Here is a 17,891-nt window from a genome sequence, read left to right as displayed (position 1 = left end):
CACCTGGGGGTTGTATTCAACCATCTTCAGCTGCTTCATCAATGACCTTCCTTCAATCAGAAGGTCAGAAGTGGGGATGTTCGCTGATGATTGCACAATGTTCAGCACCATTCGCAACTCCTCAGATACTGAAGCAGTCTGTGTAGAAATGCAGCAAGACCTGGACAATATCCAGGCTTGGGCTGATAAGTGGCAAGTAACATTCGTGCCACACAAGTGCCGGGCAATGACCATCTCCAACAAAAGAGAATCTAACCATCTCCCCTTGACATTCAACGGCATTGCCATTGCTGAATCCCCCACTATCAACATCCTAGGGGCTACCATTGACCGAAAACTGAATTGGAGTAGCCATATAAATACCGTGGCTACAAGAGCAGGTCAGAGGCTAGGAATCCTGAGGCGAGTAAGTCACCTCCTGACTCCCCAATGCCTGTCCACAATCTACAAGGCACAAGTCAGGAGTGTGATGGAATACTCTCCACTTGCCTGGATGGGTGCAGCTCCAACAACACTCAAGAAGCTCTACACCATCCAGGACAAAGCGGCCCGCTTGATTGGCACCCCATCTACAAACATTCACTCCCTCCACCACTGACGCACAGTGGCAGCAGTGTGTACCATCTACAAGATGCACTGCAGCAATGCACCAAGGCTCCTTTGACAGCACCTTCCAAACCCGCGACCTCTACCAACTAGAAGGACAAGGGCAGCAAATACATGGGAACACCACCACCTGCAAGTTCCCCTCCAAGTCACACACCATCCTGACTTGGAACTATATTGCCGTTCCTTCACTGTCGCTGGGTCAAAATCCTGGAACTCCCTTCCTGACAGCACTGTGGGTGTACCTACCCCACATGGACTGCAGCGGTTCAAGAAGGCAGCTCACCACCACCTTCTCAAGGGCAATTAGGGATGGGCAATAAATGCTGGCCTGGCCAGCATCGCCCACATCCCGTGAATGAATAAAAAAAAATACACAGTTTCATGATTGTTGCGCTAATGTATACTTGAATTCATCACGTATTTTGGCAGCTCTTAATATCAATCATTTTAAGGATGATTCCCTTCATCCAACTGCTCCAACAAGTTTTATGTGCATGCACGCCAACTTAGAGAACTAGCATGCAATGCTCAAGAGATGCAAAACAAACAAAAGCCCTAAAAATCTGACAACTCAAAAATGTGCATTTGGAGTTCAACTTTTCACTTTGAAACAAGCAGGCTTGTACCTGAAGCTGCAGGTTTAGCCAACATTGTTTCACTTGTATTGGAGGAAATAAGTGCCTGAAAGGTTGAAAATATTGAAGGCCCATCAATTTTTTTGAAAAAAAAGGAGGGTCTGCAAACATAGCCACCTCCCCCAGAAAATAGAGACTTTTCATATTTTATTTGGTATATTGTCTAGTATGATCCCACAATGAATATGGACAATGCACTTTTAAAATCCAAAAAGAGGGATATTTCCTCAATAAAAACAGAAAATACTGGAAATATCCAGGGTTCTGATCAAGGGTCATCGACCAGAAACATTAACTTTTGTTTCTCTCTCCACAGGTACTGCCAAATCTGCTGAGTATTTCTGGCATTTTCTGTTTTTAGTTGCTATTTCCAGCATTTGCCATATTTTGCTTTTGATATTTCCTCAGTTATTGAAAATTAATCTGCCACATGAAAATTAATTATTTTTTCTTTATATTTTAGAGTTTAGAATTATGGTCACTCTTTTCAAATGCTGGCCACAACCCAACTGTTGCTGCACACTTTCCAGAAAATTGATTTTTTTTGTTGCATTAAAAATATGATACATATTCATTAATTTTAAACTGCAACAAACCAACCAAACCATTATTTCCCTAAAAGCTATAAACAGCAGTAAACCCTCCCACCCCCCCAAAAAACATTCTATCCCCACCACTAGTTCACATTTCAGATACACAACCTTCTCAGATCTCCATCCCATTCACCCACTTCTCTCAATTCCACCTTGCACTCCTTAGTCCAGTTCTACCCTCCACCTTACCTCCCCTCCCTGCCCCCCACACAGTTCAGTGTGGCCCTCTTCTTCCACCTATACCCTCTGCTCATCTCACCCAGGTCAGTGTGAACTGTCTTTTGCCCTCACCAACCCCCTCACCCAGTTCAGCGTAGCCACATTCTACCACCCTCCACCCCATTCTCCATTAAAGCAAGTGGTCCTCAAACCTCCACCCTGCCTCTAGTTTATGCCAGCATATTCTTTACCTCCCGGCAGTTCCTACTAGCATTCTCTACACTCTTTCCCCTTCCCAGTGCACACAAATGCTCACTTTCTGCCCCAGCACTGACCCTTAGCTTGTTCCAGCACTTTCCTTTCCTACCACACCCCTGTTCATGCTGGTGCTCTACCTCTCTTTCCCTTCTCCCCAGTTCACGCTGACACTCTGTCCTCTGTTTCACTTCCAAGTTCATGCTGGCACTTCATTTTCCTGTTCTGCCTTTCCACCCCAACTGGTGCTAGCTCCTGTCTGTACTTTCCTTTGTTCCTCTGGCCTAATCAGTTCAAGTTGGCACACTCATTGTTCTCTTTCCCTGCCCCCTCCCTTAGTTCATGCTTACATTCCCAATCCCCTCCCGTTCATCCTGCCACTCACCTTCCTTTTTGAATTCCAGATTACACTGGCTATTCTTTTCTTTCTTCCCTCTCTATTCTCCTGTCATTCCTGCTAGCAGTCTCCTTTCCTTTATATACTGTTATGCAGACCTCCCCCTCCTTCTGCCAAGAATGAGGCATATTAATTTTGTCATATGAACATTGATTTTAATCTGTTACTGGAGTGAAGAAAGGACTTGTTAAACAGTTCAACCATGGCTGGAAACAATATTTGCATACTAACAGACAGTGCTTGTAGGGCCAAAGGGGGTAGTCCCTGCTCCAATTTAATCCAAAATGGACTTTGAGCACCAGGTATTGTGAGTAACAAGAGACAGTCCAGGGTTGGCTAAGACAAGAGAATCCACAAACAGACATGGTCAGACCAACTAGTCACATGACTAACCTGATTGTACAATTCAGTAAAAACCCAGGTTGCCAAAGAGTTTGAACTCAAAGATTGTTTTGCTCCTGGACTGAGAAGATCTCTCCTGTCTGCTCCCATTTCTTTCTTACAAGCTTCTGGACCCACTGAGGACACATGAACTTCAAGAAAGAAAAGTCTTCTACATCGAACAAGGTTTAAGAAGAATACTGGGCCCTAACGAAAATCAAGACCTACCTACAATCAAGGACTTTACAGAGAGTTCGAAGAACAGTTACCAAAACCATCTTCAGATATTGCCTCAAACATTTCCACTTTATTTCTTCTGCTCTTTTCTGTCTTTGTCTGCACGTGTGTATCGCTTATGCAGGCTAGTGTGGGCGATAACCAAATTAGAATTCAATTTTAATAAAATTCAACCTTTTTTCTTTAAACCCAAGAAAACCTGTTGGGCTAGTTTCTTTGCCTTATAATTGGAAGTTAGTGAACAAGGATTCACTAAGGGGGAGCTAAAAAATGGTGTGTTTAAAATTAAACCCTGTTATGGTAAAACCAGGTGAAGGCTGAGAGGGAACCCTAAACCCCTTTCTCACCTGGTTATAACAATACACTTTTGTCAACCTTCCTCTCACCCATTCCCGTCCCCACCATTAGCCCCAGCTTCTTCTAGCAAAACTCACTCAGGAACAATACCAACAAAAATACATCTTACTCACTTGGAAATGTCCCTTTTCTAAAAAAAAAATGCTCTATAACACTTGTACAGTTCTGTTGCTGCTATTGCTGTAAATAGTTAAATGATTGAACTTGGCTGCATACCCATGGGTGGGAATTCCTAATCCCTGGGAATGATTTAAATCATTTTTACAGCTTCAGCAAAACCTAAAATGGTTTTGAGGGGGCGGTGTGGGGAGGGAGTTGTGGTAGTGGTGATGGGGAGTGTGGGGGCAGGGAAAGCGAGGGTGCGGGGGAGACTTGTTCATGTCGAACACAAATATGGACCAAACACTGATAGGTGGCATGCGCAAAGTCAGCTTCACATGACTTAGCTTAACTAACAAATGCCATCAATTAATATTTCAACTTTTATTCACAAATTATGTTCTTGGTTTCAAATACAATCTCCCGTTGTAGTGGTAGGCAACACTCCGGTCTCCAAGTGCACGGCATGTGACAAATATAGTAGTTGCAACTATTCTCTGCACACCAGGCACAGACACGAGATTTGACTGAAGCCCTCAGGTGCAAGACTTCAATATATGTACCCCTGTTAACAAGAGGCATTATCTTAACTTATAGCATTTAAATTATTGGAAAAATTCAAAGCAATAAAACAACTGCATTTACTATTATTTTCCCTTCCTGGCTGCTCTAGTCTGCTTTTGGCCTTTCCCCCTATGTATGGACTTTTGCATTTTCACCTTCCTGCCCAAAGCATATGCTTTTCTCCCAAACAGCCCATGTTTTTGCCTCCCATCAGTGCTACTCCCCCTCACTTTTCAGGTAAGAAAATATTTAAACCTGGACAACTCCTTTCCTAACTGTATTCCCCAGTTTCTCTGCCTGAGAGTGTGAAAGGAAGCAGTCCTAATAACAGGCACATAAACGAAGAAGAAATAAAACAGGAAACACTCAAAAATGAGTCGTTAAATCAAGTCTGTCCCACCAAGCTCCCCAAACGCTCATGTTATCTGGGTGGCTGGAAAGACTGACACCCTATCATCAAACCCCAGCTTTGGAAATATTGAACTTGTGGCCCTTAAATATCATGATACAATTCACCAAAGGCCTGGGGAAACTTCAAACAATTTACTGTGGAACCATGCCATGGTGTAGTGTTTGTGTAGAATTAGCTCGATGTTTATTTTGGAAGAAGCTGCCTTTAAAGTGAAGCAATTCAGATACTGTACTGTGCCATTTGTACACAGGCACTGAAAAAGACACAATATTACTTGTGCTAAAGTATGAAGTAACGGCTTCATAAGTGCATTACACCAAGTTAAAAAGATAAATACCTCACTCATTACTAGATAATAAATGTGGTGGGAGTAAATACTATTTGAAATCATCCAAGTTATTTCAAATTAGAAAGAAAAGCATATTTGTGAAACTGTTGCTGTGTTTCTCATCATCAGTATCACAATCTGTTCTTAACCACAGACATGAAGTATTAAATAAATACAATACCATATGGAAACAGGATGAAATAATAAGGCATCTTACATTACGCACTTTATCTTGCAGGTACAAGGAGCTGCATGCCTTTTTAAGCTGAAATTATTTTCTCACATACCCTTATTCCATTTGGAATAAAACTCTGGGTCAGCCAGAGTGCCAGATGCAGCAGTGAACCCATCAATTATGTTGCTGTACCACGTGGCATGCAATCGAAAAAAAATCAGATTGCAAATGGCTTGGAAACATATAGTTCTAGTCTGCTGGTCCATGATCAAAATGTGACCTTAAACATTTTAATTAGAAATGCTACACTTTGAAATTAAGGATACCTACTTAAAATACATGGGAAAGCAGGTACAATTACAATATTAGACTTATTGAAATTAAGGAATGCAGTTCATTAAAAAAAGTGTTCCACAATAATGGAATAAAGTGCAAACATGCTGTATTGGGGATAGTGTGTACATGCAACAAACCAATCACCTTTTGTCATTAATTATTTTGGCATCTCCACAGCACTGAGTCAAGTTCTATAAACAGCCAGAACATGGGAAATCAGAGTAATGAACACACACATTACCTCCGCTGCAATAAGAAAAATTTCTTCGTGGATGTGTCTCACACCACAGGCTATGACCCCAAGTGCAACTCCTGGGAAAACATAAGCATTGTTACCCTGGCCAGGATACAGCACACGTCCATCTTCCATTGTAACTGGGTCAAATGGACTTCCACTTGCAAATATAGCTTGGCCCTGCAACAGAAAAAATGGAAAGAAAAAAATAGTTTAGAAATTAAACGCCTGAGGTAGGATCACATTTCACATTATTAAACAAAGAAACCTCAGAGCTGAGAAACAAGATGCATGTGAGTAATTGTCGGACTAACTCTTTCAGACATCTAGTCCCCAAAATTTGAGCGTTCACATAAATGTGGGTTTTCGCAGCCACTGTAGTCCCAAGCCAGCAACCCTATCCCAAATCCCAGCATGGAGTCAACTGCATGGCTGGGGTGCTGGAGCAGTGTCTCTGATATCCCAGCTGGAATGTCAGAGAGGTGTCATGTAGTTCCCATAGCAGAAAGAAGCTTCAAGGAGGTCCCAAAGAACATTTTCCTTTTCTCAACATCTGCTTCCAATGGAATAAGTTGATATCTTGGGGAAGATAATTAATCACAGAGGGACCAATTACTTTTCGCTGGTGAAGGTTCGGGTGGCTCAACACCTCCCTGGCATGAAGTCCACTGAGGTTTATAGACTGCGCAATTCCCAGTTACCCCAGAACTTTACCAGAGATGCCCACTAGATGCACTTGTGGAGGAGGGGTGGGGCAGGGTGGTGAGGGAACAGAAAATTCCAACCATTACCTCCCTGACAGAATTCAATGAATAAATGGGGTAGATTACAGCATAACTTGAGTTCGATGCCAACTTGCTGACAGAACTGGGACTTTTCACTCTTTCCACCAGCCTTAAATTTCAGTACAGTAGTCTTTAAAGACTGTTGTCATGGAAATTAATGCTGAGACAGGAGATGTCCAGATATGTGTCAGTGATTGCTTGCAATTCAGTCTGCTAAAACCATAAACATTCCAATCCCTGTGTGAACTCTCAAACTCTGCAACAGCTATTGCAAGGAGCCCACTATTCAGCTTCTCACAGACACATTCAGACCCTCACAGCATTAGAAGTAAATCTAATGGGGAGCTTCTAATTCAAACACAAAGTTCAGAAAAGTTACACTCTAGCAGAATAAAAAGTTCCAGAGCATCCCATGCTAGTCATGAAGGGCATCAACCAGCTTTTATGCTTGATCAATTGAAAATGGTACTTGTAGCCAGGTACAGAGGTGCCCAGAAGTCCCATTTTAACTAAATTGTATCTGTGATTTAATTTCAGGCATTATTAGATATATTTTCCTTCATTCATTCATGTTAAAGCAATTATCACAAGTATAAATAGCATTTCCCTACTGAATACTCAAGCCAACTTTTTCCACTAACTTTCAGAATCATATGTTCTGTAAGTTCAGGTGACTCCTTTTACCATGAGGAAATCTTTTTTGCTCTGATATAAAACATTGTTTCTGCTGCTCTAATGTAGAAAATTGCAAAACAGATTTCAGCCAAACTTTAAAAGAAAATCTACCATAACAGCAAATATCTGTCACTTAAAATAAGCAACGGAATATTCAGCTTAATAAATTTTTGTAAGATACAAACATTGCTTTCTCTTTTACAGATGAACTTAAGTGTTGTTTTATTCATAGTCCTGCAAGGTCTTTAAAATGATACTCCTTCCTGTGACAGCTTAATGCTGTAGCATATATGTCAAACCAGCAATCAAGCAGAAGTTGACCAATAGGTTAAAAAAGAAAGATGCAGCCATCAAAAATCTGGCTACTCCAGATTAGCCCTGACATGTGTAAACGTGTACTTATACACAAACTTTTTAAGTTAAATTGTGGAATATGCAACATTATTTCATTTGTACTGGAGGAAAAAACTTGAAAGGGGAAATGTAATGTCGAAGCACAAAATTTCTGATGCATTTCTAAAGGGGTCTGGGGACATGCTCCCACAGAAAATGTTGGCATTTTACATGAAACATTAAGCATTCCGGTTCATTTTAGGCACTTTAAGAATCTGCTAATTGAAAATTGTTTTTCCTTTTTTTAAAAAAAAAATATATAAAGTGTTATCTGGGCTTTTACCAGATCAAACAGATCAATCAAACGTTACCTTGACTGCAATTGTTCCACCTTCAACATCAGCTTTTCAGCTCAAATACACTTTACTCCCTCCACAGCCAAATGACAAGGAAAATTCCTTCTCGTCCAACCCTCCCAATTCAGACTCACGCTCATGTCACCTATTAAATCAAACACTTCCTCCCCCTCCAACCCAGTTAAGCTGGCCTCCTTCTTCTGTGTCTCTGCCTCCCAATTCCCAGTCCCATTTTCTCCCTCTTCATATAGGAACAAGAGTAACATATTCATCCCTTCAAGCCTGTTCCGCCATTCAATAAGATTATGGTTGTTCATCAGCTTCATGTACCTGCCTTTGATACCATTACATAACAAAAATCTATCAATCTCATTCTTTAAAGTTTTAATTAAACCCAGCATTCACAGTCTTTTAGGGAGAGACTTCCTGATCTCCACTACCCTTCATGTGGAAAGTGCGTCATGATTTCCTCCAAAGTAACACTCCCATATTCGCTCCCCTTTCTCTTCCCCTTTATTACCATCCGTTTTCCTTTTCTCTATTGTCATTTATTCCTTCCAAAGTCTGGCTGCTAACACGGCCGACTGGTCACCCTACTTTCCTTTCATCACCTCACCCAGTGCCAATGGCAAACATTGCTTCCTACACAACACCTGGCATTAGCACTGAAAGCAGGCTGAGAGGAGAGAGCAGCTAGTTCCTGTGTCCCTTCCAGATCTGTGGACGATTGAGACTGGTGATCAGAGGGGCTTCATCTGCCCTGACTGATGGTGTGAAATGTCCATTTGTACTAGCTGGTGGAGAGCCTAACCATCAGTTCTTAAAGGGACCACTGGATGAAGTAGTTCCATAAAATTACTATGGGCTCATGCAGCAGCAATATTTTTGGAGTCCCAATCCCACAGCAAGTCCCAAAATGTTCCTGTGGCAGCCTCCAATGGTTCCTTTAAGGCAATTAAGGCTGCCCACTGCCTGGCAAAATGGAAGAATGGGAAGTAATCAAAGAAGAAATAGAACAACTGGAGTAGGACTCCAATTTGCATCTATAAGTAGCCCCTGCCCAATTCAGGTGCCAGTGCTGTTTGACCATATGGAAGCCGAACTAAAAAAACGTATGAGAGGCAGGCAGACAATTTGGTACCTTAGTGCCGCTCTCTTAACAGCACCCTGCAAGGCAAACTGCAGTAGTATCAAAACTATTACTTGGGGTGTTGTTGCCATCCCTGCTGTGTCATAGCAGCAAGAACATTCACAGGGGATGACATCTTACCTGGTGGATGGTGATAGGCAAACATTGGAATTGCTAGATGAAAAAAAGAGCAAGGCCCATTTAGTTTGCCTTTCACCATCCATCAGGTCAGACTGAACAGGCTGGGCCTTCAAGAAAAAGGGAAAGCTGAGGGGTTACCTAATGGAGATCTTTATAATTATGATAGGGTAGTGTTACAACTGAGGTGGGAGGAGCGCACTGTCTTTTCTAGTCCCACTGCTCCGCAGGTCACATGTATTTAAAAAATGTTTACCCAGTTACTGATTCAGTCAATCAAATGCTCTATTCTTTATCCCAGAATAAAATACACCAACCAGGTTTCTTTAATAAACAACAAAATTATCAGTGTATCAAACTTATCCAGTAACGAAGCAAGCACACAGATTGAAATATGAAAGTTCCCTTTTTAAATTCCCCACACACACAAAAAAAATACAGAAATTCTTTCTGCAGAGGTTGGTTATAAAATAAGAAAAAATATTTTAGCCAAATACTTGCAAATTCTTGAACAAAGAGGAGATATGGAAGGAAGTCATTGTCCCTTTTAGTCTGGCGTCTGGTTATACGGGGATGAGTCACTGGGATCTTTTCAAAAGCAGTTCTTTTCAGGTGGCGTTGGGAATTAATCTGGAAGCTTTTTCCAGCTTCTCAGGAGATGCAGCACCAGGGATTTTAGCTCTCCCACACTGAATTTTTGCAGGGTTTCTTCAAAGAGGTAGAGAAATGGTGAGCAGGGTGTTATTTCCTTGGCACGTTGGTCTCCAACTGTCTTGAAAACAGTTCACATCCCAACTGACTTGAAAACAATATTCAAACCCAAAACAGAGTCAACCTCATGACCTCCATAAAGCTCAACATGTGGCTTCTTTATAAACATCTTGCCCAGGTCACCAAGGTTTCTGTTGTTTACTGAGCCCAAAGCACATGATTCCAAGCAAAGGCTGTTTTCAAACAACATCTCAGTCCTTTCAGTGAACTGTCAACAACAAAGCAAAGTCCATAATTTATGAAATCTTTAGCCTCGCAATGAATCCAATTAGAAAAAAACTATATAGAAGCATCTTTATAAGAGTAGACACAGATCAGCAGTTTCCACTTGTGGGCAAGTCCTTTAAGACGGAAGGTCTTAAAGACCGAGGCAGAGTCAGGGCTTCCTCTAGGCTATTTTCCTATGCCCAAGAGTGGAATTAAAAGTGCTTCAGGCATGTGCCCATCTCACAATCAAGAGCCCTGACAGGACGATCGAGAGCTGAAGACAGTGGCACCAAGAAAGGAAGATCAGCACTGATGCATACTCACCAATGGCAAGTTATGAAAAGCTCATTTCCCTTCTGAAGCAGCATTTTAGAGACATTCATATAAAGATGATGTTAAAAAGCAACATTTTTGTTTCCTGAAACATTACTATTTGTGTAGTGGATTGAATATATTGAGGGGTAAGATTCTGATTTCAGTCAATCGCTCAATGTCTTTCTCAAATATTTGTGACACAAACTGAATTGTTTTTTTCCCGTCTTCAGCAAACCGTTTTGATTCTCATCGCTAGCTATGCACAAACCCATTAACTGAACATGTTGATGGTAGATTTGATTCAGTGCAACATCTTAATATGAATAGGCATCATGCACTATGCAGGGATTTACAAATTCAGGATATAAACTCCTGGATCAAAGTTCTGATGGCGTTCCTGCATTTCTTATCTGATGCGTATCACTATTTCATTCAAGAAAGGTTGAAAGAATGCATAAAGCATTGGCATCTAATGTGTCAATCAACTTTGTATGGTCCTTATGAGGGTTTAAGGGCCATCTCTTTGAACACCAAAGCTGAATCTCCTGTGCAGAAAAATTAAACGAAGGTTTTGATGCCAAATTTCCACTCTAGTTTATGACCATGATTATGATTGGCAAGTCAAATCTTGGAGATGAACCTGGTTTTCCGTACTACACTGCACTGAATTCTTTTGCAACTTATATTTTTTGCTGTTTGCATGACTGATGCACGCTCATCAATAGCAAGTTATTATGACATCTATTACACAATGGGGAGATTTTCACCATCTGGAGAAAACTGCCAACAGTTTGATAAATTAATTGCAGCTCTACGTACTTTCCTACCAGGCTAGTGCAGCAGTTCACTTGCCCATTGTAGAAACCACCTGAGTTTCATTTCACTCATTACAATGGAATGAAAATCAGGGAGCTTTTACAATTGGCAGGTGATCCACTTCACTCTGCCAGGTTATTGTTCAAATGGTGAAGATGAAAATCTACTCTGACATCTCCAAAGAAATGGCTTTCTGAAATGATGTGCGATGTAACAAAATGAGAGTCCCCTCCTATGCAGAAGCCGCTGACTGGATTCACTTTTTTGCAGGACTGAGAACTGTGTAATCCAAAGATTTAGCCTTTACTCTGGGGAAAATGATGATCAGTTTGATAAATTAGTTGCAGTTATACACCCTTTCCGACCAAGACTGCTTGAAAGAGTTGGACACAAATTGAAAATATGCGTTTTCTCCTTTGGCAGACATCATAAAAATCTTTATGAAAGTCTTAAGTTATGGCTAGAAAAACAATTTTTAAAAAATGTTTTATGACCCAATTTGATTGAGTGCAGCTGGGTTTTTGCTTGCTTTTTCCCTCACTCTTTTTAAAGGAATATAGTTGGAGAAAATGTTGTACTGACAGCTACAATTTCCATTTATCGCTCCTTTACAGAAAGTGTCAGCATAATTGGTTTCATATTTTGCAATCTCTCAATTCCAACTTGCATTTATATAATGCCTTTAACATAATAAAAGGTGCTATGGAACAAAATTTGACACCGAGCCACATAAGATGATATTAGGGCAGATGACAAAAAATGTCAGGTAGGTTTTAAGGAGCATCTTAAAAGGAGGAAAGGGAGAAAGAGAGGTGGAGAGATAAAGGAAGGGAATTCCAGAGATTAGGGCCGAGGCAGTTGAAGGCACGGCCGCCAATGTTGGATCGATCAAGATTGGGAGTGTTCAAGATACTAGAATTGGCAGAGCACAGGAATCTAGGAGGCTTGCAGAGCTGAAGTTTACAGAGATAGGGAGGACATGGCCTTGGAGCAATTTGAAAAGAAGAAGAATTTTAAAATCATGACAGTGATTGACCAGGAGCCAATGTAAATCAGCAAGCACAGTGGAGGTGGGTGAATGAGACTTAGTGCAACTTAGGACACGGGCAGCAGAGATTTGAATGACCAAGTCTGGAGAGGGGAGGATATGGGAGTCCAGTCAGGAGTGCATTGGAATAATCGATCAGTCTGGAGCTAACCAAGTAATTAATTCAAATTATCTGATAATTCAACATTTTAAGACTAAATTTCAACTTTGTCAAGATATTTATGTTTAAATTATTGCGAAGTGCTGCTGGAGTGCAGACGGTGTGAAGAAGGGAGTTTGGTAAGTGACAGGACTTTAAGGGTTAATATCTAAAGTCTAGTTGTTGTTTTGTTTACAATTAACAATCAACTAAAGTAAGTTGAGAGGAAGTTAACTTTCTTACAGTTTTAAACTGGGGTATTCAAGCTCTCTGGGTAGCTGTAGCTAGCTTAAACTGGTTTCTGAGCTCTAGCAAAGCCGACATTGCTTTCAAAGAGGATAAATTCAGGGGACTCGGTGCTGCTGGTCTGCATTGAGGGCTGCTGGAGTGCACAGAGCGTGAAGGAGGAACTTTGGTAAGTGAGGGAGTACGGCAAGGAGAGGAACATAAATTAAGGAAAATAAATTAAATTTAGTTAACACAATACAGATGGCAGGACAGGTGATAAGTCATGCAGTATGTGGGTGTTCCGGGATGCCATGGCAATCCATTGCAACCGTGTCTGTAGTAAGTGTCTGCGGCTTGAGGAGCTTCAGCTCAGAGTCATTGAGCTGGAGGCCCAGCTGCAGACACTGTGATGCATCAGGGAGGGGGAAAGTTACCTGCACACTTTGTTCCAGAAGGCAGTCACACGCCTGTTTTGGTCAGTGGTCAGGGACAGGAGGGGGTGACTGCGAGTCAGGCAGGTAAGGAGATCGAGAAGGTGGGAGTGGAGGATCTCAGCCCTTGCAATTGAGCAACAAGTTCAAGGTTCTTGTGGCTTGTAATAACAAGAGTGAGGGCTGTGGTGTGGAGGACCAGACTGACCATGGCACCATGGTACTGGAAGCCATTCAAGTTGGGGAGCTAAGAGAATAGTAATGGTAGTAGGGGACGGTATAGTGAGGGGGATTGACACTGCTCACTGCGGCAATGAGCGAGTCCAGAAGGGTGTGTTACCTGCCCGGTGCCAGAGTTCGGGACATCTGCTCAGGGCTGGAGAGGAACTTACAGTGGGAGGGGGAGGATCCAGTCATCATGGTCCATGTAGGTACCAATGACAAAGGCACGGCAAGGAATGAGGTTCTGCAAAGTCAGTATGAGGAACTAGGCACCAAATTAAGCTGAACCTCAAAGGAAATAACCTCTGGATTATTACCTGAGCCATGTGCAAATTGGAGTAGGATAAATAAAGATTAGAAAAATGAATGCGCGGTTCAAAGACTGGTGTGGTAGAAGTGGGTTCCAGTTCATGGGGCACTGGCACCAGTGCTGGGGAAAGTAGGGCTATATCGTTGAGATGGTCTACACCTGAAATGTGCTGGGACCAGTGTTCTAGCGAGCCGCATAACTAGGGAAGTAGAGAGGGTTTTAAACTAAATAGTGGGGGCAAGGGATCGAATTTGGGAAGATGTGGTAAATTAAAGAGTAGAGACAAGGCAAGAGAGAAAGGTATTAATATAGGAAAAGATAAGCAGACCGTGACAGGAAGGGACAGCGAGTACAAATCTAAGAGTAAATCAGCAGACAAGGCTAGGGGTTACAAAAATAATAAAAATGACAAAACTAAAGGTTCTGTATCAGAACACACGTAGCATTGGGTGGCACAGTGGCGCGCACCGTAACCTCATAGCTCCAGCGACCCAGGTTCGATTCTGGGTACTGCCTGTGTGGAGTTTGCAAGTTCTCCCAGTGATCACCTGGGTTTCTGCTGGGCACTCTGGTTTCGCCCCACAGCCAAAGACTTGCAGGTTAATAGGTAAATTGGCTGTTGTAAATTGCCCCTAGTGTAGGTAAGTGGTAGGAGAATGGTGGGGATGTGGTAGAGAATATGGGGTTAATGTAGGACTAGTATAAATGGGTGGTTGTTGGTCGGCACAGACTCAGTGGGCCAAAGGGCCTGTTTCAGTGCTGTATCTCTAAATAAAATAAAGCGAAATGCACTGAACACACCAGGAAATTCTTAGCCTCCCGTATGTCCTGCCCTGATTGCAGCCACCCCTCAATCTCAGAAACACAGTTTGAATTCAAGCAACTGAAGGCACTTCCTGTACATGCGGTTGCCCAGAACACAAGAGGAGTCCTGGAGTTCTCACAGCATAGGAATGGCAAACAATGGGTCTCAGCTGTCTCATCATTTAACTTAAAAGTCTGTCTACTTAGGTTTTTGTTTAGTATCCCCATTCCTCCTATTTATTCAATTATTTACATATACCAGATATGTACGTAGTGTAATTCAGATCCATTTAATGTTAGTATCCGCTACTTACTTCATTTTAATTGCTCTGATTTTTATATTTTCTTATTTCCTGGTGGCTATTAAAATTGAAGTACTTTGCATCTCCTTTCCCTCAGCACCTAATTCCTGTCACCACTCCATTCAACAGGTTCTCTCAGTGCTGTGTGCACAGCTCTATTGCATAACACGAGAGATTTTTATCTTAAGGAAGCCAGAAAATGTGCTTTTGTGACAAAATTTTTGTTGGTCTACAGTTAGAGGGATAGATTTCAACATTGTGACATGGCAAATGGACAAATGCCAACATCGCCCACAAAGAGATTCCTGATTCTTTCTAATCCTACACAACATTTCAGCCAAGTGTCACAGACATTTTGCTAAATGCAGTCTACAGAAATTGAGAAATTCAATATGCTTCTAAACTTTCAGCACATTGAAGATTTCACTATCTTCATCAAACCTACAGCCCTTTTATTTGTAAAGTCAGCCAGAGACAGATAAGGCATGCAGCATGCCCCTTATGTTAAACAAAGGCTCCTTAATATGGATCATGAAGGCTCAGTGAAACACAGCACTTTGCCCATTGACAGACTCGAGTACTAACGATTGGCAGCATTATTGACCCAAGTAGCAATCTCTCCTGTATTTAGGATTAGTGGTTGAAATCATTAATCCAGCCATCATGCTTTGCTTAAACAAATTTGCCATGACATCAGACAAATCTATCCAGGTCTGGCAGCATCTGTGGAGAGAGAAACAGAGTTAAGGGCCAGAATTCTACATCTGGGCAGAGGCACCACTACAAGCCAGGAAGTCCCACCTCCAAGAGCTGGTGGTCACTGCTGGGACTGCATCCTGCAAGAGGAGCAGCAATGGAGGTGGCCCTCAAAGTAAGGTAAGTGTGTGGGTCCTCGCTGGGGACAATCGGCTGGGCTCCGGTGGAGGGGGGGCGGGGGGGGTGGTCGCAGAGGTTGGTCGAGAGTGGTGGGGGGGTCAGAGAGGTGCTGCTATAGCCGAGTTGAGGTGGGGGGGGGGGGGCTTGTGCCGTGGTGGGGGGTGCTCCATTGAACACAGGGTGCCCAATCAGGAGGACCCCACCCCAGGGCTCAGGGTTTACCTGGCAGTCTCCCCATGTGGCAGAGGGCCCAAACTCTGCTGATAAAATGCCAGCAGCACAGTGAGGAGACCCTTACATGGCAATTAATTGGCCACTTAAGGGCCTTATTGGCCTGGGGCAGGCAGGCTGCTTGTCACCTCCCCCGCCACTTGTAAAACTGCAGTGGCGTGGGAAGGTGACAGGAACGGCACCCCCCGCCTCCCACTCAATTTTATGTCACCACCACCCTACCCACCCCACGCTTCCGGGGGTGTGGAGGCGCGTAAAATTCCATCATCAGAAAGATAGTCGACCTGAAACGTTGACTCTGTTTCTCTCTGCACAGATGCTGCCAGACTTGTTTTTATTTCAGATTTCCAGCATCTACTGTATTTTGCATTTATTTCAGACAAATCTAGCCCTTCGCTATGATTGCTATCCTCAATATATAACCAGGGGATATCGTAATCTGAACCAACCTGCTCTGGCAACATCTAAGCACTTTCAAAAATACATGCTGAGCACTATCTGGTACACAGCATCTTCAGTGAGACTGGTTTTCTACTTACACAAATATGAATAACTGACTTCAGGTAGTAGACTTCAAGAAAATATTTATTTAGCTTCTGAAGGCACCACTTTAAATTAAAAATTCTTTCCCTTAGTATGTCAAAGTTTCCCATTATTCACAGAAGATGTAAACATCGCATTCTGCTAGACTGATCTCATGGCGTCTGTCATTATTTTTAGAAACTTCCCAAAAATCCATGAAACGTAAAATTGCCACTTATATTCACATAAATTTACTATATTGTAACTATATTGTTGCAATTACAAAACTACAGTCAACTTTGCCCAGAAAAAAGGGATAAGAAAAAAACCTGACAGAACAATGCAAGGCCAAATGTTCAAACATGTTTCATCTTAAAGTTTTACTGCAAGACTCAATGCCACTTCCTTCACCCGATTACTGGGAGTTGTGTCTTGAACTGCCTAGTTCCACAACTTGGAAATCCCTCTGTAAAACCCTGTGCCTCTCCCTCTCCTCTTTTATCATCTTCTCTAAAACCAAACTATTCTACCAAGTATTTGGTCACCCCGCCTGATATTTCCTTCATTGGTCTGGCGCTTTTTTTTGATAATGGCTCTACTTTAAAGGTGTTGTACAAATACAAATTGTAGTGATGTTGAAAAGAATTACTTGGGTGTTCTTTGATGCTCAACGATGTGATTTTTAATTTATAAACAATCTATGTTCACTGCCCCCCAAGAATGTTTTGCTAAGGAAAGTGGAAAAATAATATGTTTTCACTAATATTTTAAAGGGCCACATCACTTCTATTTTTCTCCCTTGTACCTCGCTGGCAAGGCCAACATTTATTGCCCTTCCCTAATGACCATTGACAAGGTGGTGGTTAGTTACATTGTTGAACTGTTGCAATCCATCTGGCAAAGGTACTCCCACAGTGCTGTTAGAGAGGGAGTGTCATGCAGGCCCCCATCTGCCAAGAACGAGGCACATTAATTTTACCACATGGACATTAAACTTTAAATTGTTGCTGGGAAGAAATAAGGGCCTATCACTGGAAATTGCTTGGCCCCTCGCCGGAAAGACATTTTTGCATACTGGCAGACAGTGTTGGCCCAAAGGAACCAGCCCCTGCTCCCCAATACACAGAAGACGTGGCCAGACCATTTAGTCACATGACTAACTAGCTGTTGCAGAGTTTTGAACTGAGAGTTTTACATTGGCCACAGAGAATTTGAACTCAGAAAGCTGCTTGCTCCTGGACTGAGAAGACCTCTCTTCTGTCTGCTCCCATCTCTTTCTCATGGAACTCCAAGACCCATTGAAGACACAAGAAACCCAAGAGAGCAAAGTCTCCTACAGTGAACAAGGTTTAAGAATAATACTGGGCCCCAACAAGAAGCAAGATCCACCCATGAACAAGGACTCTACAGTGAGCGCGAAGCACAGTAACAAGAAAATCTTCAGATATTGCCTCAAACCTCTCCACTTTATTTATCTTCTG

At 42.3% G+C, this 17,891-nt stretch overlaps 1 protein-coding gene across 3 annotated transcripts in view; it reads right to left on the bottom strand.

Annotated features, from left to right (window-relative positions):
• The window catches only part of me1 (malic enzyme 1, NADP(+)-dependent, cytosolic), a 521,038-nt gene that overhangs the window by 36,458 nt on the left and 466,689 nt on the right, over positions 1-17,891 (bottom strand). For all 3 annotated transcript variants that reach the window (XM_068026008.1, XM_068026010.1, XM_068026009.1), the window contains exon 12: positions 5,779-5,952. In XM_068026008.1, coding sequence (XP_067882109.1) covers positions 5,779-5,952 — 174 coding nt within the window. The remainder of the gene's footprint in view (positions 1-5,778; positions 5,953-17,891) is intronic.

Source organism: Heterodontus francisci, chromosome 3 (genome assembly GCF_036365525.1).
Source record: "Heterodontus francisci isolate sHetFra1 chromosome 3, sHetFra1.hap1, whole genome shotgun sequence".
Classification (NCBI taxonomy): Eukaryota; Metazoa; Chordata; class Chondrichthyes; order Heterodontiformes; family Heterodontidae; genus Heterodontus; species Heterodontus francisci.
The sequence above is the reverse complement of the archived record's forward strand: the minus strand, read 5'-3'. Positions and strand labels throughout refer to the sequence as shown.